Raw genomic sequence first — 23,257 nt, 5'->3', positions numbered from 1 at the left:
AGATGTTATATACATAACACATATGCTTTATCCACCACATCTCGTCTACGTTGCCCTTACTCCTCATCTCTCACCGTAGCCATACTTTCCCACGGATGTACCTCTGCATCTCCATACAAATTCCTCACGATGACGTCTAAGGAAAGGAAAGCACTGATTTTTTTCGGAATTCCTTTCCTGCTTTGTCAACAACAATCTTTTACATCTCTCTGATCAACTCATACTCCAGTCAAATTACTGTTCATACTAGACCCGGTGTGCACAGCTAGACAAAGATGAATAAACAACCGGGAACGCAGATAAAGTGAGCCAAGTTGAGCCGTACACCGGAAGGATATCCGACTGATCGTTTCTGATCAACCAGACTTACCAATGTCAGTATAGTGAGGATGAAGAAGGGTGGTAAGAGGTTCGAGGTGAGTCGAGCTGTTTAACACATGGCTCCGCAATGAAAAGGATAAACACTAAAGACTGTCACTAGATCGCTTGCTATCAGAATAAAGTATCCGAGTTCCGATCAGGAGTGTGAGTAGTCTCTTTTATGGGAAGGAGCAATAGACGAGAGATAATCACGGATCTTCCCTCTTACTGGTGAGAAGAAGATGGTGATTGCTGATCAACTCGATGCTTTCGCAGTGAAACCGATTTATCCGAAGTATTACAGATAGAACAGATATTCACCAATGTGCCGAAGGGATTGGTAGCGAAGAAGGATGATTGGACGAAATGTTTCCAGACGGACGATATGAACAAGGTGATCGAGGAGGTGAGAAGAGTTTCCTTCTCCTGGGATCATCATTTGCGCTCAAACTGTTTCATCTCGGATGTTAATCATGATCAAAACGTTTGATGAAGCAAAGCTAATACATATCTACTGCCCAATAGATACTGCGCAAAGGTGAACTCCAAATCAACAACCTCGAACGTTCCCACCAATTATCCTCTCTATCTCGAGAAATCGCTACGTTAGTCAGCGAAATGACCGTCGACCCAAATACGAACCGTAAACACACTGTGGGGATGATTGAAAAGACCATGTCTGAGATTGGATTCTCGGTAAAGGCTGATAAACCGGCCAAAGCCCAGGCATTAGAGTTGATCAAGAAACTGAGTAGTGAAGAAGGTGAAAGTACTTTACCTATCAGAAGAGCCAGGATGAGAATTAGGATTACGATGCCTGGAAAAGATGCCAAGAGGATAAAGGATAATATCATGAAAGAGGTCGAGGAGACGGAGGAGGATGATATGGGTCAGGAGTGGGAGGCTGTGAGTGGATATTTCGACACTTGTCATCTGTCAAAGTCCTTGACCGAGTATTCAGCTCATGCTGACATTACGATCTATGGATGATGTCGTAGATTGTTCAAATCAACCCAAGCGCTTTCCGTACGATAACGGATTTGGTGAATAACGAGACCAAAGGGAAAGGTAGAGTAGAGGTGATGGGAAATGTGTAGAGTTTACCGTCTTCCCAGTCACAAGATTGCATGCAACTTTACTGTCACCTCTACTGCTAGGGCGATAGGGGTTATCTTTCGTAGGTTCAGGGCAGAGGACATGTTATGGCGAGGTCAGGTCATGACAGTTATTGCTCTCCTTTCGTCATCGTCTTTTTCTCACACCGGCGGCATCTTCACAGAATGCGTTATGTTTGTTCGTATCCCTTGCAACACAGGTCTTTCAAGCTGATACATGCATATGAGTTATAAGCCATTAACGCAAACAAGAATGAACATAAGCTGCCCATATCAACGACTGGCCTCCACCTTTGTTGTCCACTCGATCTATAATACCGAACTGGTCCACACTCTTATAATTATACCTTTGTTAGTACTTAATTGAGCGCATCCAGGTGTAAGGTATATTTCACAGTGTTGCGATGCGATCGAACGAGATGCCATCGAGATATTGTAAAAGATACGTCATAAAGCCAATCATTCACATACACAACGACGATCAAGGGGCAACAAGCGAGTACCCTCCGACACCTGAAGTGACGAGTGGTTGAAAAGTCCTCAGTCGGCATATCTACCTAGATTATATCAGAACCTCCAAGATAACACTTCGAATGTAGCTCATCAAGTCTGAAAGTTGCTCACATATACTTTGATGATATCGCCATGTCCGAAACTGCCCTTTTCAACTCACTAGGTAAAGGTGTACTTGAGATTGCCAAGCTTTTCAATATCGAAGGATGGGTCGCCATAGGTAAGTACCATAACATTCTTGTCTCACAATGATGTATATGTAGATATAACTGAAAAGATACTGATTGATTTGTGAATGATAGTTACTGGAGGAGGAACGGGTCTAGGTCTGATCACTGCTACTGCCCTTGCTGAGAATGGCGCCAAGGTATATATAACTGGTAGAAGGGAAGAACCGTTAAGAGCGGCTGTGGAGGGATATGAGAAGATGGGTAACAAAGGGAAAGGGTCTATCGTAGCTATAAGGGCTGATGTCAGTACCAAGGAAGGGATCCAGAGTAAGTAAAATAAGATTCACAGTGCATAGAGCTGATTGAATTGTGTAGGGTTTATGGAAGAGGTGAAATCTAAAGAAAAATGGATCAATGTCTTAATCAACAGTGAGTTACATCATTACCTCTTTTGTGATACGATATGAGCTGAACCTATTGATATTGCTCAGATCATGGTATCTTTCCTGGAGCTACGGATATCAACGCATGTGAACAGACAGCCGAAGGATTGTCCAAGCAGATGTTCGAAGGGGAGACTTTTGAGACTTGGTATATTTGTGCTTTCTCCTCCGGTTGCTGGTCGGTCCATGTTAACTCATTGAGGATCGTTGTGTACAGGGGCGATGTATGGCGAATCAACACTGCTTCGTATCATTTCACTACATTCGCTTTCCTCCCATTATTGGCAGCTGCCAAGACCCTGGGGGGATTTCCTGAGCCTGGAAATGTAGTTAATCTATCTTCTATGTCCGGTATCACCAAAACTTCCCAGAGAGGACAGTTCCATTACAATTGCGGAAAGTGAGTATTGTGTTGGATGTTCAGTGTACTACATGTGAGACTGATGAAGGATGAGTGATGTAATAATTAGAGCCGCCACCATCTCTTTGTCACATCAGCAAGCTCTTGAATTCGCAAGAAGAGGCTTAGGTATCAGAGTTGTAAGTCTCCTCACTGTCACGCTCATCATGCACGTCAGCAAAACACCATGACACTGATGTTCCGTGGTATGGGTATGTCAATAGAATGTGATTTGTCCTGGATACTTCCCTTCAGTAAGTCCAAACATTGACCAAGCGACTGATACCACAGCATGAGCTGACTGAATTATCATGACGCATAGGGAATGACGATCATCCCATCTGAAAACAACACTGGCTCAGACGATCACGTGGAAGAGTTTACCAAGAAATGGGGAATCCCATTTGGAAGACCGGGAAATGCTGTGGATTACGCTCAGACCATCCTTAGTGTTATATCTGTAAGTTATCGATGGACTCCCAGTATCATGAAGAGAAATTGATGTTGATGTTGTTGGTGGTGTGAAGAATCAATATATGACTGGTGGTGAGATCGTCATCGATGGTGGCTGGTTATTCAACTCTGGTACGTCGAGGTAAACTGTTGTACACAATTGCTAACACCAATGTTGACGATTGTCGATTTAAATGATTGCAATGTAGCTTTCTGATTTTCACTGTTGTCAATCAAAGAAGAGATCATGCGGACTCTCTTGCGTACAAGTAATTATGGACAAGGTTGGCCAAAGTCATCGTCCACAGAACAGCAGCGATTGTTACAATTATATATATGCATACTAAACTTGTCGCACTAATGATACAAAAACTGGCCGTTTACTCTATAATCGCTACAATTCCTCAACTTAGCTTTACAATTCCGAAGGATCCCGGTTAAGGACCCTTACCCCTCTCAATTATGACGCCTACCACCTCTAGGTGACCACTCATGTCTAGCTTTAACTGTCGAAGTCTTTTGTAAGACGGTGATCCTGTTATATCCACCACACATGGCCTTGGAGTCACCCGCACAAGGTTTGTCACAGCCGGTGGTTACGGACGTAGGCTTGACGAGGTTGTTGCCACAGAAACACTGAGAACCATATTCTAATCCAGCATACGAGTATCCTTTCCCAGTACAGATATTGATGCAGGAGGCGTATGTCATATTCGACTGGGACTCGAATACGTTACCGTCTAATACACGTGCTGAGGACGAATCTACGTAACAGCCTCGAGATACCCATCCTGCTGGCAAGGAAGTGGTTGCCGATGGTGCGGATGAAGAGGTCGAAGTGGCCTTCGCAGTGGTGGTAGATGCTTTGGAAGTGGTAGTCGACGTAGCGGCTTTGCTCGTAGTAGTCGAGGTTGTGACAGGTGCTTTGGAGGTCGAAGTGGCGGCTTTGCTTGTAGTCGAAGTTGTAACGGGTGCTTTGGAGGTCGAAGTGGCGGTCGTAGGTTTGACAGAAGAGGTGGAAGATGATGAGCTGCTTGTAGCAGACTTGGCAACATAAACATTGAGTCGATTACTTCCTCCACAAACGTGAGACTTGTCTCCACTACACGCTACATCACATCCTGAGCTTGCAGCAGTTAGACGAGCAGTCTTTCCACACCAGCACTCTTGACCATACTCTACACCAGCATAGATGAAACCCTTGGATGCACATGAGGCGATACAGGACTGAACCGTATTGCTTGAAGACGTAGTGGAACCTCCATTCAGAGCTCGATTCGATTGATCATCGACCATACAACCGAGACTTGACCAGCCTGAGGGTAACGACGAGTCGGGTAAGGGAGTCGGTTGACCATTTGTAGGAGCATTCGCACTTTGATAGACGTTGATTCTACTACTGCCACCGCAGGTACTCCAAATATCACCGGGACAAACCATATTACAGTCGGTACTTGCTGCAGAGGTCAAGGTGGCGGTGTTACTACACCAACATTCCTGTCCGTACTCCACTCCCGCGAAAAGGTATCCTTTACTCGCACATGAAGACACACACCCCTGGATGGTGTTGTTGTTGGCGTTGGTGGATGAAACACCGGGAAGAGCTCGAGAGTTGGTGTTGTCGACCATACAGCCGACCGATGACCATCCGGAAGGTAAGGAAGTGGCGGATGGTTTAGGGTTTCTACAGACACATCGTCAGTTTCTCTTCAGAGCAACCAGCACAGAGACACTTACGACGTAGTCGCAGGGGTCGCGGCTGGGGTGAAGATGTCGTTCTGTGCACCATCAGCAAATCCCCAATTGTCTCGGTAAAGAGGTGGATCATCGAGGTTTGGAAGATTGTTGCCACTGTGAGATAAAAACGATTGAGCACGTGAGTTCTCACTCGCGATCAGGTCAGAACTTACTCGGCTTGCCAGAGATACTACTCAGACAGACCACTGGTCAGCTCCTGCATATCTCCAGATAAATCACTCGAACACTTACCATAGGAGTCTTGGGTCCTTTGACGCAGTTCGAAGGATTTCCATCACATTTGTTGGGGATCGCGCCTCTCTGGACTTTGTTGGCAGAATTCGTCGAACCAGTCACTGTACATCGGTAGATGACATTGTACTAATCAATCTCATAAGCTCCGCTCCTTTATTTTGGTACACACTCACGATCTCGTATGGATAACCTTCCCCATGTCCACCTTGATGTATCCAGTTCCACGAACAGAGACATCCGCCGGAAGGGCAAGGTGGCATCCCCGATGGAATCTTATAGCTGATTTGTCGCTCCCATACAGAGTTCTGGTTCACACTGATCACAGTGAAATCGTTGGGTTTCAGATTGTTGACATCGGAGGTATAAGCTATAGCTAAGGCGGTCCCTCCAAACCACTTGTTGTCGACGGTACCATTATAAGTGTTCATCACGTGTAATGCTCCTACACCGGAGTACTGCCCGTTATCAGGCTTCAGGGATAGGTGAGTCAGCAAGGATCACTACAGATTTTGCTATCAGGGAGACTTACTTTACACGCATACTTGTACTTGGCCGTCGTGTCATTTGGATTACCTAAGGTCGTTTGGCCACGATTGCAACTGACCTCCCCTATATGCGGCGTCAGCGTATTTTCTCGAGGTGTCCAAACTGCTTGAAGGAGGGACTTACCATTGTATGTTCCACCTGAAGGAAGGGTCATAAAATCCCCTGACTTGGGAGGATACCCCAATAAACCATGTCCGAACCATTGTGCGGTGGTACGGGCGTCGGTCTGTCTCAAGGGGTTGACGGGTTCGTTGTTGTTGTAATTGTTATTCTGCGGATCTGAGAGGGGAGTCAGCTGAAGTAGGAGCAAGAACTAGGTTGATGCACTGGTACTAACCATTGGCTTGATATGGGTAATTTAGCCCAAACATGCCTTTATCCCACAAGGCGACACTGTGAGTTGTCAGCTCAGTTTAGTTGGCTAGGAGCTGAGCTCGACTTACTGTGCGTTGGCGGTGGTGACACATGTCACCAGAGTGACAGCAAGATTGCTTAACTTCATATTCCCTGGGTGGTGCTAGTGAGTATGTAAGGATAGTCAACAATATTACAGAAGCTCGAAGAACATTCGGGTGGCGTTGATGTTCTTTATATACATGTTGGGGAACATGTCTCCACCCTTGATGATCATTGTCGATCTCATCTTCTTTACGTCATATAGACAAGAAGGTTCTCCATTTTCTTATGCAGGTACAGCAAGTGCAGGTAGCGATGAACCTACTTGAGATAATCTCTGGTACGGTAATGTTTCTTCCAGGAACTCGAGATTCCTCTGGTCGATCGGTTGTACGGTACCTAGACCTTTTAAGTTTGCCTACTAGCCACTTCTTTTGCCCCTTCCGGTGGCGTTACCACATGTTGAGTTAACCTTATCTCTTCATTGGAGTTCTTGTTTACATGTTCTGTATGTATGTAGGAATCCGAAACTGGTAAATCCGAATCATACATGGTCATTCCAGTGAAGATCCATTCTTTGGGCATGCATGGAATAACCGAAGCGATTTCATGTCTCGCATATATTATCCATAGAGTGGATCTTATTCAGAATTAATTACTCCTTGTCTCGCAATTACTCTGTATCGCTACTATGCAGCATGCTGCTGAATTCGGTCACTCACCAACATGATGTTTCTTATATTGTGCAGGTATGCGTCAGAAACGTCTCGAATGCACATACTCATCAGTCACCGGGACATCGTGATGCATGGAATGCCGACGGCAGATAATCGACGATTGGTATTTCCTCCTTTTATGACCGATCACACTATAGATAGGTAGCCCCACTTGATCCGAGACAGTTGAGTTGTTTATGTTGTCATGAACATAAATGATGGAGATCATCTGCTAATTATAACTGGTGGGGCTCACCCAGGGAATGCGGGTGCATCTGATCGATTCATCATTGGGAATCGTAAGGTGAGTCGGAGTCCTTTTGGAGTCGGGTCTCGATCTCGATTGTTCTAGCCAGAGGTGACCAATGCTGCACTTTGAAAGTATTGAAAGGTGTTCGCTCTCCCCCTATGACATCTGCTCACCACCCCCGTCTATTAGTACATGTACCGCCGTGCGTGCGCTTACTTACAGCTTATAAGACTTCGTCGCAAACTGTTGAGGCTGAAAGAATAGCGATAACTTATACGCTGCACATCAGCAGGTATTTCGATGAATAGGGGGGATCAACAGTTGGCATCTGCATGCGCAACACCTGCATCTGCACACAAGCGATGATGACCATGCATGCACAATACATGAGGTGTCACGGTCGTTGTATGAACATGAGGAGTTCTTGAGTACCATAGTCCTCATCGTTGACAGATCAATCATTGTCTACCTTCACTATCCTTCTCCTTTCCCTTCTATCTTCTGTCATGACTACATCAACCAACATGTACAATGTCCTCTTCCCTCATCGACAGCCCCTTCATCCATCCTGCATGGCATGATATAGTCCCACCGATTCATTCGAGAACTCACCCAAGTCAATACAGCCCTTTCGGATTTCAGCATGAACCCAATGTCGGATTCAACCTCCACAATCAAACACCTTCACCACCTCATCCATTCACCTCTTTCACCTCTTTCTGACAGGATGCTACATGTCCAGTGACACGTCAGACAGGAAGACAAGCTCATAAGGTGAATGAGAAAGGAGAAGGATCGTCGTTGGACAGATTTGTGAGTTGCATATACCTGTTCATGCCCATGTCACTTCCTATTCCATCTTGTCTTGACTCCTCATCTGATTCATTCCATCTCATCCCATCTCTTAACCAGGCATTATCGTATACACCACAATGGCTTCGACAACTCCCACAACCCCTCAACTGCTTATATTTAAGCCCCTCTCCACCATTTCCACAACCAGAATACGCTGCAGACGTCTTCACACCCAAACTTCTATCCAATCCATTACCAATCAAGGAACAGTGCCCTTCGATCCTCTCTCTTATCCCTGCCAAAGATTCATCACTACCCTTGCAACCTAAGATCATTACCTATAGCTTAGATTACTATGCCAAACACTTCTCCAATCTCCTATCGCTACATCTTTCCGCGTCGTTGGAAGATACGACCCATTCGTCCATACCGTCTACCCTGATTCAGCCTTATCCCATCCCCGGCTTGCAGAATACCTATCGAATTCATGTTCCTGGTATCCGTGAAGATGCACCTCGACTGAATATAGGAGATCGAATGATCGTACGCGGTCTGTACCAGCGTCTTAGACAAGCTAGTCAGAATGCAATAGAAGCGGAAGTAGTAGGATTGGAAAAGGCGAAGAGCTGGGTATACGTGCAGTCACCGTATCTGGGACTTCTCGATGGGGACATCGTTAGAAGTGGAAAGGGGATCAGGGAAGGTAATCAGTCCCCTGGTATCCCTGCTGGCAACGAATCTGGGATAAGGTGTCAAATCAAATTCTTGTTGAATGTCAAACCTATTTGTGATATGCAGGACGCTGTGAGTTGTGTTTTTCTCATGCGAATGAGGGTAATGACTGATGATGTCGCAAGGTCAGGACATTTGGGCTGCTACATGGGATAGGATGGGAGACAGTTCAGCGATGGCTTTTTCCAGAGATACAACATGTACGGGAAGAAATACAAGACCGTCCTTTGATGAACATTGAATGGGTAGACCCGGGATTGAACGATGAGCAGAAAGTGAGCACATTACATCAGAAAAACGGCTATAACTAAGTATGATCAACAGAGTGCAATCACTGCTATAGTATCAAGAGATCATGAAGTGCCGTATCTCATCAGTGGTCCGCCTGGTGTAGGTCTATTTTCCTCATACCAATCTCTGCCAGATATTGCGGCTTGCGCTGATTGTTCGTGTTTAATCGTCCATAGACTGGTAAGTCACCTGTCCGAGTATCCTCCATCCCACTTCGTCATACTGATAAAGCGAATAGGTAAAACCAAGACACTCGTCGAAGCTGCTCTGCAGATCCTTACGACCCATTCTGATGCCACCATCCTAATCTGCGCTCCATCAAATTCAGCTGCCGACACCCTTGCTCGTCGACTCTGTGTCCCTGCTGCCACCTCTGCAATTAGGCCTTATGTCGAACCAGGGACTGTCCTCCGACTCAACTTGCCCAGCCGGACATTTGCTGAAGTGCCCGACGAGATCTTACCTTTCTGCTGCATCACTCCGACGCCGACAGGAACAAGCGCTTTTGGGTTACCTTCTTTCGCGGAATTGATGAAGTACCGAGTGGTGATATGTACATGTCAAGACGCCAGTATACTGGTTACGGCTAATGCGACGAATATAGCCACGATGAAGGCGGAGTCAGAGATGATGAATACGTTCCATCGGGTTTCTGAATCCAGTATGATCAAGGATGTGCACCCACATTGGACCCATCTGTTGATAGATGAGGTAAGTGGGGGTTCTTCGATCCGTTGTGTTCGTTTCATCACCCAGCTAATTGGGGAGTTGCGTAGGCGGCTCAAGCTTCGGAGCCCGAAACGCTGATACCACTCTCAGTGGTGGTACCCTATCCTCCCCCCAAAGGCTTTCGTTCAGTCGATCCAGTGGTAGTTCTTTGTGGTGATATACATCAACGTACGTTGTTGTGCTTTTGTATTGCCTCAAAAGGCTAAAATGACCTCTACACATATAGTCGGACCTATCATTTCATCCTCTGAAGCTAGAGATGGAGAGCTGGACGTATCTCTTCTCGAAAGGCTTTTTCAACAAGAAGTATACGCATCTCATTCAAACGCTCGAAAGAATCAGAAATCTGCGAATGGAACTTGCCCTTCAGACTGGGACGGTCCGTTTACGAATCTCATACAAGTGAGCTTTTACCGTTCTTGTTGTAAAATCCCATGTCTTGGTCTATGGTGCCTACCCGCACTACTACCCCCCATATTATCCAGTTGTTTGTCGCCTGAGATACGACAATATCGCTACACAATGCTGATAGAATGTATTTTTATCCAGAATTATCGATCTATAGCTCCCATACTCATGATACCCGCCGCTCTATTCTATGATGACACTTTGATTCCCGCTGCGAGAGAGAGATGTTGCATTACTCAAATGGCAAGCATTTCCGAATCCGAACATTTCTATTTTGTTTTATGGTTGCGAAGGTGAAGAGAATTGGATTGACGAGGTAAGCATAGTTCATGGCGCAGTCGTAAAGAGCGTGAGCTAAACTTTCGGCTCCCTCGCATAGGGCGCGGTAAGTCGATTGGCAGCTCATCCGTGTCATATATGCGATCACACGACGATGACTGATGTTCATGCTATCCTTCTCCCCAGTCGTGGTACAATTCCAGCGAAATCGAATATTTGAACGATATAGTCCAATCTCTCATGAACACAGTCGTAGGGCTCAATCAGAAAGAGATCGCGGTGATCACTCCTTGGCGGGAACAGGTCTGGAGGTCACGTTCGAAGTTGAGATCGAACAATTTACATGCGGTTGATGTTGGAAATGTGGAGGTAAGTCACGGCCAGTGCGCTCACAACAGTGTCCCGTATCTCTCTGCTGACCATTCATGGTATTTGCAACAGACGTATCAAGGTGCTGAGTTTCGAGTGACTGTTATCAGCTGTGTCAGGTCTAGATCGAGATTTTTGGATGAAGACAGGAGAATGAACATGGGGTTATTCAATGAAAGGAAACGGTGAGCATCGCATCTTTATTCACAGTGTTCACCTCTGAGAAGAATTGTCTTTCAAGATTCAATGTAGCAATCACGAGAGCCAAGGAGATCTTGATCGTTGTAGGCAATGGTAATTTGTTGAAGGTGAGCGAACCCATGCCCTCAGCTATCTCTCTCTATCAGAATCCCTCAGAATGTATTCCCTCTCCAGAAGTTGCAGGCATTGTCGACAGACGTATACCTTTCATAGAGGGACCCATACTGGAATGGTTTCCTCCAAATCATGCTCAGGAACAACCTTTACAGAGGACCAGAGTTGAATCTGGAAATGACAGGAGCTTACATTTCACGCTTAGAGTGAGTTCTCATCCTCGATGCCCATCTGAGAAGTACGTCGAAGCTGACTTACGTCGGTTTTAGATCTACCATTCATCGCAACGAAGAGCACGATCCGGAAGAAGCGGTTTTACGATTAGCAGGAGCTTTGACTCGAGAAACTTTGCGTGACGATTGATTTGATCGTTAAATATACGGACTCTTCCTTGTATCTTGAGATAACGATGTTGCTAAGGTTGTTCCCTTTAGCGATCACGGTTATGGTCTGGTTGTTTGTAGACAGATATCCACAGTAATATCATGCATGATTGGTCACATGGACTTCTCAACGCCACACGAGTGTGTGTATCGACGTTGTTCTCACTCAGAACCTAAGGGAAACTGGTGAAGGAGATGCGGAGATCAAGCGAATGAGAAATGTTTAACCAGATATCCTGTATATGTCAATTGTGATGAATGAGCATTAATGTAGTCGACCCCACCCTACTCTGTTTAAGGTGAAGTTCTGATTTGTGTGTATATAGCTTATGTGTACATTATGAGATGTACGCAATTCTCTGAATTTACCATCTGTCATGTCCTGACATCCTTCCATAATGAGTGGCGTTCAATCGTTCTACTAGACTATAACTTCGAGTCTTACTCGGACTGAGTGAAGCAAGCTACAGCTGTCACCTTGTCAAGGTATGGCCGCATGGCATGCAGGTAACTTTATTGGACTGAAATGCCATTGATGATTGCCGAACACATGCGTCCTGAACGCTCTTGTCGCGTTGCGGCTATAGCAAGTGGTCCGAAGACCTAACATTATAACATGGAAACGGTAAACACAGAAAGCCCAAGATCTATCAAAAATACCTAGCACCCACACTCTCCTACACAATCTGCTCACATTCCCCATCGACCAAGGAATAACCTTCGATACACGCCTTGATGTCACATCGACCACTTGAACAGGATACACCCCATGGTTCTGCGCCAGCAATATTCGAGCAGCTACAGACCAAGGTTAGCATGCATGACCGCGCAGATGATAATTTAGGATAACTCACTCCTCTCCCGCAGACGTAGTCGTATTAACCAGGTAAGGTCTTCGGTAGTCACCCAGATATTCACCATATTTGCATCCACCGCACGATTCTATGCAATGGTCAGCTCGGGCACTGCAATCGGGATGTGAGAAGTAAAGCTGACCTAGCTCGTAGTTGGTATTCAGGCACTATTGAAAAGAGTCAGCCTCAATCGTGGTCTGGTCTGGCACGTAACTCACCTCATATTCTGATGACCCATAAATTCGGCAGGCATGTTGATCTTTGGGACAAAGCGATCTCTCTCGCTTTATCCGGTTCGCCCTACGGGCCACGGCAGAAGGAGTCGCAGAGGGTTCCGGGCCAAGAGCAACAAGCCAGGTATCGTTACCAATCACGGAACAATCAGTAGGAGTAAGCGAGGATAGATCAAGATCCCAGTCGTTGTAACCCATAAAATTGAAGCCTGATCGACCAGAGACGGCGCTGATCCAGAATGCGTACGATCGATAGCCCCCAACCTGGACATAGTACGGAACCTGATTGAGCCTCTGAGTTCTTGAGAATTGGTGAGATCCTTGGGGTCCGGCAGGCGGCTGAGAAGTGTAACAGCCTGTGAATTGTGCATAAGGTACCTTGCCGTTAGAGGCAATGGTATCGGCCTGTGCCTGTGTGACCTGCGAATCGTACTGAGGAATGATACATTGATCAGTGCTCAATGTTACCATTCAAGGAGACTTTATGAACATGAATGCTTACAGAGGCATCGGACGTAAAGCAATTACCAACACTGTCCATCCCTGTGGCCAAGTCTGAGTAGAGGAAACCATTAAGTATATCATTGCTCGGCACGCAATAACACCCGGAGGTATCAGCTATATACGCTGCACCGTGCAGATTTCCGGAGACATTCAAGCAATATGCCTAATCAACTCAATATTTGTTAGCATAGATAGATGCATTTCGCTATACCGAATCTCAGATCTTACCTGGCATGCAGACCGACTGGTTTGTGAAGTACCTGTATATGAGCTGAGGGCAGACGCCTTGACACAGCCTAGAAAACTTAAGCTTGCTGCATGAGCAACGCTGGCGAAGATGATTGTCGTCGCCAAGGTGCTGAGAGGTGTCATCTTCTTGTTATTGCACTTCATCTATACAGCTGATGCAAGTGACGAAAGAAGAGTGAGGTGACCCGATGAACTATGCATGTTGAGACGTTATACAGGAATTTCGATACTCGACATTGTTTGTGGAGAAGGAAGACTATCGGTAAGGAGACCGGAACCGATTAAGTGAACTTTGACACGGGATGGATTAAAGTGCAGGCCTCAGCTCTACCGATGACCTGAATCAGGGATGTTAAGAAACTTCCCGTCCATCCCCTGATCCTGTTGATCCTTTTAGACCGCGCCGAGAATGAGGGATTTGGCTCCGAAAGGGTGGGCACGGAGAGGACAGGATTCCATACAAACAGTACATACAAATAGTATATCAACAAACAAATGGTTATGTTCGCCGTGATTTATAGACGGGAACACCGCACCATTGAACCAACCGCCATATAGGACGCTGATACCCAACGACTGGAGAGTACTCTAAGAATTGGCCAGTAGGAGGAAGACCAGAAGAGGATAGCGCAAGCGGTGAAAGAGTTATGAATTTGTATTTGATCCTGATTCATATGCAATATTACTGGTCAGAAAGACTTGTTTCGGTATAAGCAAGATACACCTACAAGTTGAGATGATTTGGTGGTTCCAATCCCGGCGGTATCCAATCCGAAGTGAATGCCCAATTCAGCATCTGACGCTGTGATAAAACTTTCTTGAGGTACATGTAGCCCATCAAATTGATTGAACCAATCGAACTGACGTCAAAGAAGAAACAAGAGTCGACAAACAGGGATATAACTTTTCTAAGATAACATGCAAAAAGATTATTATAAATAAAGTAGTTATATGAAGATGCAGAGATAGGACAACCAAAAACACAAACTCAAACAACACAAAAGTCCAAAACCAAAGTCAAGTCCCGAACAGATCAAGCAGATACTTGACACAATTTATCTACTTTTCAATTTCTTTCATCACTATCTGTTCATGCCCCTCTTTCTCATTCCCCTGATCCCTCCCATGCCCTTCCTCGTCATCATGTCGATTACTAACAACCTTTCCCAAACCAAAGTCCATACCGCCACCTCCAGCACTTTCATCACCCTTCCATTCAGGGGTAACAGCAAGCGTAACACCCCTATCCCTCTTATGCTCCACTTTCCTCTCCCTCTTGGACTCATCTTCATCGTAGTTATTCGTCGAACCAAAAGTGATGGTCGTCCTTCGTCCTCCTCCAGCAGTCTTCGCACCAGGCTTATTGGGACTTTCAGTCTTGTGTAGCGGTATATCGGTGGCGGGAGCATTGTTCATATTGGATACCAACACCGTGCCATCGACCGAACGAGGTACGCCAATGGCGACAGGGACGTTCAAGGCATTACGTAGTTTCTCAGATACCAAAGCGGATTTCTTGGTTCGTGCGGATCCTTGCCATATCAATACGGCGGCTCTGTATATATCCCATCACGTAGTTAGATTACTTCCTTCGTAATTGGTAGAACATCCTGAGACATATGTGGAACTCCCTGACTCACCCTATACCACATAAGAATGATAGGGGAATCAAACATCCTGTAGTCCATGCCGGTCTTTCATGCCAATCTGTCAAAAACCGACACAAGAGCACGGGTCAGCTATACTGTGAGATCGGTATGTGAAATGTTGTAGCCACTTACCCATTCCCCACATACAGCCACTGTCATCAACGAAATCAAGAATGCAAAGGTAATACATCAGCTTTCGGCACGACACGATTATACAGCATATCCCAATCTGAGAAGGAACTGACCACAGCAAACTAGAACAAATAAGAGAAAAAAATAACGTATTCGTCAGTATTTGCCCATTTTTTGTGTGAATTTACTTTCTGATTTCCACAACTCACCACTGAAAGAAAGAATTACCATCCATCAACTATAAGCAGTAGTAAGTCAGCATAACCTTCACCTATAATAGCACTATCTATAGGTAGAACTTACAATTGTATTCCACAGAGCGAACTTCATAGGAAAAGCTTTATGAGTGGCAGTAGCATGAGGTCTATACCAAGTTTGTGAAATCGCGAATTTCTCTTGTTGATACTTTAGATTATTTTGATCTTTCTCCGATAGCACCTATAGATATTTATATGTTCCAACCAGAAAAAAAATGAAAGAAAACAGAAAAATTAGTCAGTCATGATGATACATGGTAGGTTAATTGGATTCATAGTGATTTCTGTTCCACATTATACGAGGTCCGATTGAACTCACAAAAACGAAATCTTTGATTAATTCCGGATCAGGTAAATCATTTTCATCTTCGATAGGTGCTAAACCTCTTTTCTTTCTTAATCTTGAATCTCTATTTTTCAAAGTCCATATGACCGACATACCTGAAAGAATGGTATAACGTAAAATATCAGGTGTCAGTGATAAACTCCAATCAAATTGTATGACGGAGTGCTGTCGACTCACGATAGGTATCTATAACTCTCCACGGGATTAGACCTACACCTGTGACGGTGAACAGACCATTCTCAACCTGAGAACAAATCTCTGCACAATTTTAAAAATTCCAGGTTATGTCCATCAGTATTGAGTATATCGCAGGGAATCGAAACGATCAATCGTGATGATATCGGATATACACTCACCAACCCAAACATCCTGTCTGTATTTGCTACTCGTAGGTATCCACCCAAGCAAAAATAGTACAATTCCCGCACCCCAAAACGCTACGAGGAAACCATACACAGCCGTTATGAATCCCATAGGAGTTTTGACAAACGTCCAAACTCCTTTCAAACCTCTCATTATTTTCGCTCTTTTAGATGCTCGTAAGATATGTTTGACATGTTTATCCAATTGATGATCTTCTTTGATATCTTCCAGGTCATCTTCGAACTCTTCCCTTTGGAGTGTTTTGGGCGAAGCTCGTATTAATGGCACTTCAGGTCTTGTATCGTTGTCGTCATTGACACGATCTTGATCTATAGGCGAGGTGGGCTCCTCAACCTCTGGTATAGGTATAGGTTGAGTCCCACCCCATTGATCGGCAGGTGTATTCGTGCTCGGTTGTCGAGTCACTTCGGGCGGAGGACCGGGTGAACGAGAAGGTAGGAGACGGGAGATTGAACCTTTACGTGATCGGACGGTGGAAGATCGCTGGCGGGTAGAAGAAGTTGATTCGTATGGCCGATTCATTGACCTGAAATACATAAGATCCTCATGGTCAGTTGGACGATATGATATGGATGTGAATGTGATTGTGACTCACGCTAAAGATTCGTCACTGGGTGTATTGGGTAATTGTACTTCTGGTCTACGTTTCCATAATTGGGGTATGTGAGGTACTAGAACTGAGTTGGTCATATTCTGAAGGTGATTTACTATTCATTGGTGAATTATAAGAAGAAAGACAGATGATCAGTATCATGTATATGAATACGGCGGAACTTGGCATGACAGAATAGACATTATATCAATCAAGGCATCATCCGCCTCGTGCATATAAGCAGGTAGGGATAACCAAACTCACCAGTCGATACAGTCGGATCAATACAATCCAACAACCCAACCATCTCATCATCCAACTGATGAACCTCGTGTCCATTCTGATGACGAGTCGCCAAATCAAATTCCACCGGCGTACTTGATCTTCTACTTCTACGACCTGCTGAGGTGGTACTGAATCTACTAGCATTGGAAGTTGATCTCATCCTTCCTTTGCCTCCTCCCACAGCCCCGGCCAGTCCAGCTTCTAGATCACCTGGACTAACATTCGCACTTGCATTCGCGTTGGAGGGTCTTCGAATGGAATTGAGGGGAGTTAACGTATCCGACCTTTCCTCTTCTACATTCCCATTTCCATTGACATTTGAACTGGCATTGGCAACAAAGTCTGATGGTATTCTAGGTCTGAAGCTGACTCCGACAGTATGTGCTCTCCTCCTACCCTGTGATGTAGAAGAGGGGTGAGAAGTACTGAGATCGCCCAGAGCGGAAGTGGTAAGAGGAGGTAGGATGGTCACCTGTCGTCTTCGACCTGTCCGAGTGCGGGTCCCGGTATCACCAGCCGGGGCAGGAGAAGGAACGGGTGAGGATGCATTTCGACTGGATGTGGACGGCTGAAGGGGATGTGCATGTTGTGTTGAGGTCGAGGTCGATTCAGCTGAACTATCTTGTGTAGGGGCTTGGGAGTATGTCAATGGTTCGGCAACTGAGGGGTTCAAGATGGGATCTTCTGAAGAAGAGTGTCGAGAGGACGTCATGGTGTGTCCTTTGACCCGAAGCGGGATGAGTGAATGATATGTATGATGTGTTTGTTTCCTCTGGTTATGGATTGTTGATCGTTTTTCAAGCAAGATATGATGACAGCGACCACCCACGTATGATGGCTATGTACAACGGATGTTTTGATTTGGATGATCTGCATGTGGATATGCGGGGGCCGTCTGATGGTATGAGACATCACTGTACTGCAGTCTGTTCAGGGTATACGAAAGATTGGATTACGTTTTCGGTAGTAACTAACGGGGTACGATATTAGTCTGTTTGTAAACAAACAAATCAAATCAACCGAGCGATTACAGAATGCTCTTTCTGCTGATTACATGGTCTGACCAGATGAAAGTCATCCTACGCGACCTACATGGTATTTACAGCACTTACTCAAGAGCTTCGCAAGATCCCATCCATCTGACTAGCCGTCTAACTCCCTTTGGAATAATACTACTCTACTCGTACACCACAAGGACGTCCCGACGCGCGTCTTGAACATTAGCATTTCCAAGGAGATATGAAACACCTTTCAATGAACCCCCTTTTTACAGCATATCTCTTAGTTAACAAAACATGAAACGCGAAGATCTGTCAAGGTTCAGAAGGCACCATGTATCGCTACTGGAGGAATCTAAGCTGACACCTTCCCTCCGGATGGAAGGAACAAGATTGGAACAGTCACTGTCTCTGTTGGAAGATGTACGGATGAGCAAGGCAGGATCTGATCTGTCTGTCTCCAGTAAGGAATGCTACTCACTATCACGATTGAATCACTGGTTCTTGGATATCGACGACCCCAGGGGTGAGCTCAGACGTTCAGATCAACGCATTGACCATCTGTCATTTCATCTTACATCTTACGCACTGATCGCTTTGTGCTCTATGGTCCTTTGAATGTCTGCCTACTCTACTCGTTTCATACATTGTCACTCTCACCATTCACCATTCACCATTCACCATTCACCCATCATTCATCCTTCATCCTTGACAACGTGTATCAACGTCATCCCATCGTAGAGAAATACAACATATAACAGACACGACCTCATACCTACCACAGGCCAGTCGACACAAAGTGTACATCCCGGTACATGGCTCAGTGACCACCGCATACCAGACCAACGTACAACAAAAGATTGACCAACAACTGACTACATAGCCCACCTCAAGACACTCCTTTACATTGTGAACCCTCGTTACCGAGTGACGAGTAATCAATCGATATATCGAGACTACCAACACATCCAACTCAAATCACTCCTCGTGCAACGTTCATCTTACTCTCGACCTGATCACAGTAAAAGTCCAAGCTGGAAACTGCAAGTGACGGAAACTTCCTTTCTCCCGGACTGGTAGACTATAACACCCTGCCTAATCCATAGGAAACATGCCATCGATATTCTCTCGTTCGGCTTCGACACCCAAGAAAAGCAAACTCCCTCCAACACCCCCAGTATCGGGATCCCATCCGACTCCTCAACGGGGAGCTACTGTAGGCGGTGGGAGGGGTCAGTCACAGGGGATAGGTGAATTCGGTACAATTTCAGGAAACATATCAAAGTGAGCTGGGTCGAATCTTCCGTCTTCGAAGGCATGAGAGCTCATGACAATTTTCCTACTATCAGGACACTTCCCAACAGACCCACGCAACAACAGCCACAACCTCTGACTCCCCCTCATTCACCCGGCGGATCAACTCCCCTCCTCCCTCCCAAATTCACATTCTTACCTACGCACATTGCACCGCAGACAACATCGAATAATTCAGTCGACTCCTTCTCGTATCACTCGGATGAAGTTACGGGATTGAGACAATATGGGTTTCTAGCTGAAACTGGTGGGAAAATGACGCTCGGATTGACGGAAGTGGGACAAGTGCTGGAAATGATCAGCAAGGAATTGATAAGGAGAGGTAAGTCTCCTCTACAAAATCCCTCACATACTGCGATGCCAATTTGACTGATATACAACCATTCGGTTGTTAGGTCTCACCACACCCATGTTATTCTCCAACCAAGCTTTAGAGTTGAATCAGACTCGAACTAAAATGCTTATTCAGGCTTATCTAGATATCCTGACGTAAGTGTGCATTGGTTCATTATTTCAAAGATTTATCGCGGTTCAGCTAATCGTATAGGTATCTGGTCAGATCAAATTCCAGGTCGAAACATGAGGCGTTCAAACGAGATGTGACGTTTGCAAAAGAACATGAATTGGCTTGGTTACTCCGTTGGTCTCTTAGTCGAATCGCTCGAATCAAAGAGGGTGTAAGGGAAATCTGCCATGGTGTGCTAGAATGGGAGGCGTATGAAGAATGGCGAGGCAGAGAAAGAGGTAAAATCAGCTGTCTTAGACTTGACGATTGTGCAATAGCTGATTTCACTTTTCTTCTTTAGCTTCCGGATATCCCACCGATGCATTCCCTTTCCTCTCTCACATATTGCCTAACGAAGTTTACACTTTCATCATAACACCTCTGTTCCACCTCTTGTCTCGTTTCGCTGCCCACTCCCATTTATCTGGTCTCACACCTCACGCTCTATCTTCCCTCTTCGCACCATTACTTTTCGACATACCCACCTCGTCGACAGCGATGCAGGCTCATGCGCATTACGTCCGAGCAGCCTCGGCCACCGAGCATCTTCTTCTGGCTTATATCCGATCGACGAGTGCGAAGGGATCACTGGGCCTGGCGGATCTGCCATTTCGATTGAAAGAGTGGGTGACCGGTTATCCAGCGATGGTAGCTTCGGATGGAGATCTTGCTCGAGGTGGACCAAGAAAGGGCGCTAGAGTAGTGAGATGTGAGAGGGCCTCAAGGACCGTCAGAGCATATTCGAAGGATTTGATCTGTCAAGCCGAATTATGGGTCAATAACCTGCCGATCGGAGAGAAATGGGATGCATGGGACAGGGTGACTTGGAAATCCCGAAGAGGCGAGAGTAGTCGCCCGAAGTTCTCCGCGGCATATAGAAGAAGAATGATGGTCAAAGAGAATCAACCTCTACCTTCCTCTTCCATTGGCGAAGGTAGACCGATATCCTATGGAAGTGCCACAAAACCTTCTTTAGATGGTGGACTGAATAGAGGTTCAACAGCGAGAAGTAGGAAAGGTAGATTGGTAACGATAGAGGACGATAATGAAGAAGGTAGATGGTCGAGTCTGGCAGGTAAAGAATGGAGTATGTTTGAAGAAGGTGGATTTGACGCTCCTTCCCTTTCTTCTACTTCTACCACCTCAAAAACCGGAAGACTAGAGGGGGATATTAGGAATAGATTACAATTCGATCTGACTGAAAGTGCGAAGATGAGTATAGCGGAAAGAAGACGTACGATGGATTGGTCCGAATTCGCCTCACCATCAGGAGGTTTTAATCGTACAGATCCATTGTTGGATGTATCTTTGACCTTCTCAGCACCGATAGAGAAAGAAATCACAGATTGGCCTAAAGAGCGAGATGAGCTTAGAAGGAGATTACATAAATCACAGAAAGATTCCGTACCATTCAATTATGATACTACACCTCGATTTGGAACCAATGCTTTCCCCGACGCCAATGCGAGAATGGATGATAAAGGAAGGGTGTATGTGGAAGAGGCCTTTGTAGATTGTTGGTGCGATTTGATGATCGGTGCTGGGTGGATGGACAGGGAGGAATTGACTTTTAGAGAAGCCAATTGGGCATTGGTAAGTTAATTGTTGATCTGAAAGTGGTCATCAGCTTACATTCTTGATCGACTATAGATGGAATACAAAGCGAAGCCTTCAAGGGTTGATCCTAACACGCAGGATGATGATCCACTGGGCGATCCTAGGAAGTCGGAGCTGTATTTTCTCTTTGAAGAAAGAGTTCCACCAGTGAGTTGATCTGTATGAAACTTTCACAATGCCGTAGCTTATATTTGCTGCGCCCCTTACCTAGGACTATCAACAAGCCCTACTTACACCTGCTCAGAAGAAATCTGCTTTTGGTTTATTCTCACCAAAGAGCAAAAAACGTAACCAAATGATTCATTCCGATACCGTCAAATCACGATTAGGACAAGGCTGGGGCGATGATGATTTCGATAGGATGTTGTTACATCGCGAACAGACTAAGAAAGTGACTCTGACCAAGAGCGCATCGGATCAACCTTATGCTTCTGTCTGGCATATGTCAAATGATACCTCCACACCCACATCTCCTGTGAAACCTCGACCCATCAGACGTACTCGATCGAGCAGTGAGAAAGATAATACTGATCTGAAAATGCATGATACCAAAGGGTTATTTTTTGGTTCCGCGAAGAAGAATATGAGGAGGGTGAAGTCGAATGAGAGTAAAGAAAAGCCTAATATCAGTAAGAAAGAAAAGAAGAATCAGAGAGAACAGAACGTAGAATTTGAATTGCACTCTGCTAGTGGTGTTAGTAGCTCGGAACCTAGTCCGAAAGATGGGTTGATTGGTCAAAAGAAAGATGATGAGAAATGGATGGGTAAGTTGGAGTCCAGAATGCAGTCTTTGAGATTCGTAATGTAGCTGATGTTTTGCTCTCGTCGTAGAAATCCTCGTGGCGAACGGGGCTAGAAGGATGGACAGGCAAGATGCTTTACCCCCTATCCCTTATCCCCATCAAGCGAATCTGGGATTACCAGTCTCACACCATCCACCTGCACGACATTCTTCTCCATCTGCTATACCAGACCAACATACCCCACCTCAAGAGAGGTTATCAAGTGAAGATGCCACTACTCCCCGTGCTACAGGTCCTTCGATGGAAAGACAAAGATCGATCAGACGAAAAGCGGTATCATCAGATGAAGAAGATCTGAGCGAGGCATTCGAATCTGTTTCACCTACTTCTGGAAATTTCAGTTACTCCGATGAAGTTCATTCGCTCGCACACCCCCATACGGGTACTGCTGATGAAGGAGAGTCTGGATCCGGACCAGAATTGTTGGCTCCTATTCCTAGAAGAAGTCATCGAGATACTAGAGATACGATCCATGGGATCGTCGATCAATACAATAGAGATTCTATGGACTCTCAGGACGATCTGGAACCATTGGAAGAAGGAGATGGCACCAGATTTGATGATCCCCATGAAAATACGGGGGAAGTAGGATTGGAACCACCTGAAAAAGGGATGATATTTGATTTGACACCTGGGAGGGAACCTAGTCCGGCGAGGTATAAGCATGGTGAACCATTGCAATTTGGTGAGTCCGTATCCTTATATGAAAGTTACAGAACGGGAGAACGTACGAGCTGATGAATAAGTACTGCGAGTAGTTGGAGAAGAACCGGAAGAAGAAGATGATTATCAACACCCACCACGTCCGATCAGGATCGCATGATGATCCGTTCTTTTCGTGTTTCTCACCGTATCCATCCAGAACCTTTTTGAACATGGC

The 23,257-nt window shown here is 45.5% G+C and overlaps 7 protein-coding genes across 7 annotated transcripts; 4 read left to right on the top strand and 3 right to left on the bottom strand.

Annotated features, from left to right (window-relative positions):
* Positions 1-275: 275 nt before the first annotated feature.
* L199_004801 (SBDS family rRNA metabolism protein) lies at positions 276-1,457 on the top strand (the record flags this gene model as incomplete). Its single annotated transcript, XM_064890523.1, has 6 exons — positions 276-304; positions 365-416; positions 482-525; positions 637-766; positions 886-1,266; positions 1,359-1,457. The coding sequence occupies 6 exons, from the start codon at positions 276-278 to the stop codon at positions 1,455-1,457; spliced, it is 735 nt and encodes a 244-aa protein (XP_064746595.1).
* A 663-nt stretch (positions 1,458-2,120) lies between these two features.
* L199_004800 (uncharacterized protein) lies at positions 2,121-3,600 on the top strand (the record flags this gene model as incomplete). Its single annotated transcript, XM_064890522.1, has 9 exons — positions 2,121-2,208; positions 2,291-2,485; positions 2,534-2,587; positions 2,650-2,749; positions 2,819-3,001; positions 3,072-3,141; positions 3,226-3,255; positions 3,324-3,461; positions 3,529-3,600. 9 exons carry the CDS (start codon positions 2,121-2,123, stop codon positions 3,598-3,600), a joined length of 930 nt encoding a protein of 309 aa, XP_064746594.1.
* Positions 3,601-3,910: 310 nt separating this feature from the next.
* L199_004799 (uncharacterized protein) lies at positions 3,911-6,494 on the bottom strand (the record flags this gene model as incomplete). Its single annotated transcript, XM_064890521.1, has 9 exons — positions 3,911-5,138; positions 5,192-5,305; positions 5,365-5,381; positions 5,444-5,572; positions 5,620-5,916; positions 5,976-6,055; positions 6,116-6,271; positions 6,330-6,385; positions 6,436-6,494. The coding sequence occupies 9 exons, from the start codon at positions 6,492-6,494 to the stop codon at positions 3,911-3,913; spliced, it is 2,136 nt and encodes a 711-aa protein (XP_064746593.1).
* Positions 6,495-7,885: 1,391 nt separating this feature from the next.
* Positions 7,886-11,635, top strand: L199_004798 (uncharacterized protein; the record flags this gene model as incomplete). Its single annotated transcript, XM_064890520.1, has 15 exons — positions 7,886-7,970; positions 8,097-8,167; positions 8,267-8,953; positions 9,007-9,156; positions 9,206-9,352; positions 9,422-9,883; positions 9,949-10,069; positions 10,128-10,303; positions 10,451-10,535; positions 10,603-10,634; positions 10,775-10,957; positions 11,030-11,142; positions 11,199-11,265; positions 11,372-11,478; positions 11,542-11,635. The coding sequence occupies 15 exons, from the start codon at positions 7,886-7,888 to the stop codon at positions 11,633-11,635; spliced, it is 2,580 nt and encodes an 859-aa protein (XP_064746592.1).
* A 697-nt stretch (positions 11,636-12,332) lies between these two features.
* L199_004797 (uncharacterized protein) lies at positions 12,333-13,618 on the bottom strand (the record flags this gene model as incomplete). The annotated part of the gene is made up of 6 exons (XM_064890519.1): positions 12,333-12,453; positions 12,510-12,597; positions 12,652-12,676; positions 12,728-13,174; positions 13,245-13,409; positions 13,475-13,618. 6 exons carry the CDS (start codon positions 13,616-13,618, stop codon positions 12,333-12,335), a joined length of 990 nt encoding a protein of 329 aa, XP_064746591.1.
* Positions 13,619-14,554: 936 nt separating this feature from the next.
* On the bottom strand, positions 14,555-17,852 carry L199_004796 (uncharacterized protein; the record flags this gene model as incomplete). Its single annotated transcript, XM_064890518.1, has 10 exons — positions 14,555-15,050; positions 15,136-15,202; positions 15,277-15,296; positions 15,486-15,514; positions 15,580-15,714; positions 15,853-15,974; positions 16,057-16,137; positions 16,236-16,789; positions 16,859-16,970; positions 17,120-17,852. The coding sequence occupies 10 exons, from the start codon at positions 17,850-17,852 to the stop codon at positions 14,555-14,557; spliced, it is 2,349 nt and encodes a 782-aa protein (XP_064746590.1).
* A 1,397-nt stretch (positions 17,853-19,249) lies between these two features.
* Positions 19,250-23,200, top strand: L199_004795 (uncharacterized protein; the record flags this gene model as incomplete). The annotated part of the gene is made up of 9 exons (XM_064890517.1): positions 19,250-19,422; positions 19,488-19,774; positions 19,848-19,941; positions 20,012-20,196; positions 20,259-21,550; positions 21,608-21,721; positions 21,786-22,338; positions 22,406-23,062; positions 23,136-23,200. 9 exons carry the CDS (start codon positions 19,250-19,252, stop codon positions 23,198-23,200), a joined length of 3,420 nt encoding a protein of 1,139 aa, XP_064746589.1.
* Positions 23,201-23,257: the final 57 nt, after the last annotated feature.

This window comes from Kwoniella botswanensis, chromosome 1 (genome assembly GCF_036426115.1).
Source record: "Kwoniella botswanensis chromosome 1, complete sequence".
In the NCBI taxonomy this organism is placed as follows: Eukaryota; Fungi; Basidiomycota; class Tremellomycetes; order Tremellales; family Cryptococcaceae; genus Kwoniella; species Kwoniella botswanensis.
Note: the sequence above shows the minus strand (reverse complement) of the source record. Positions and strands in the feature narration are given on the sequence as shown.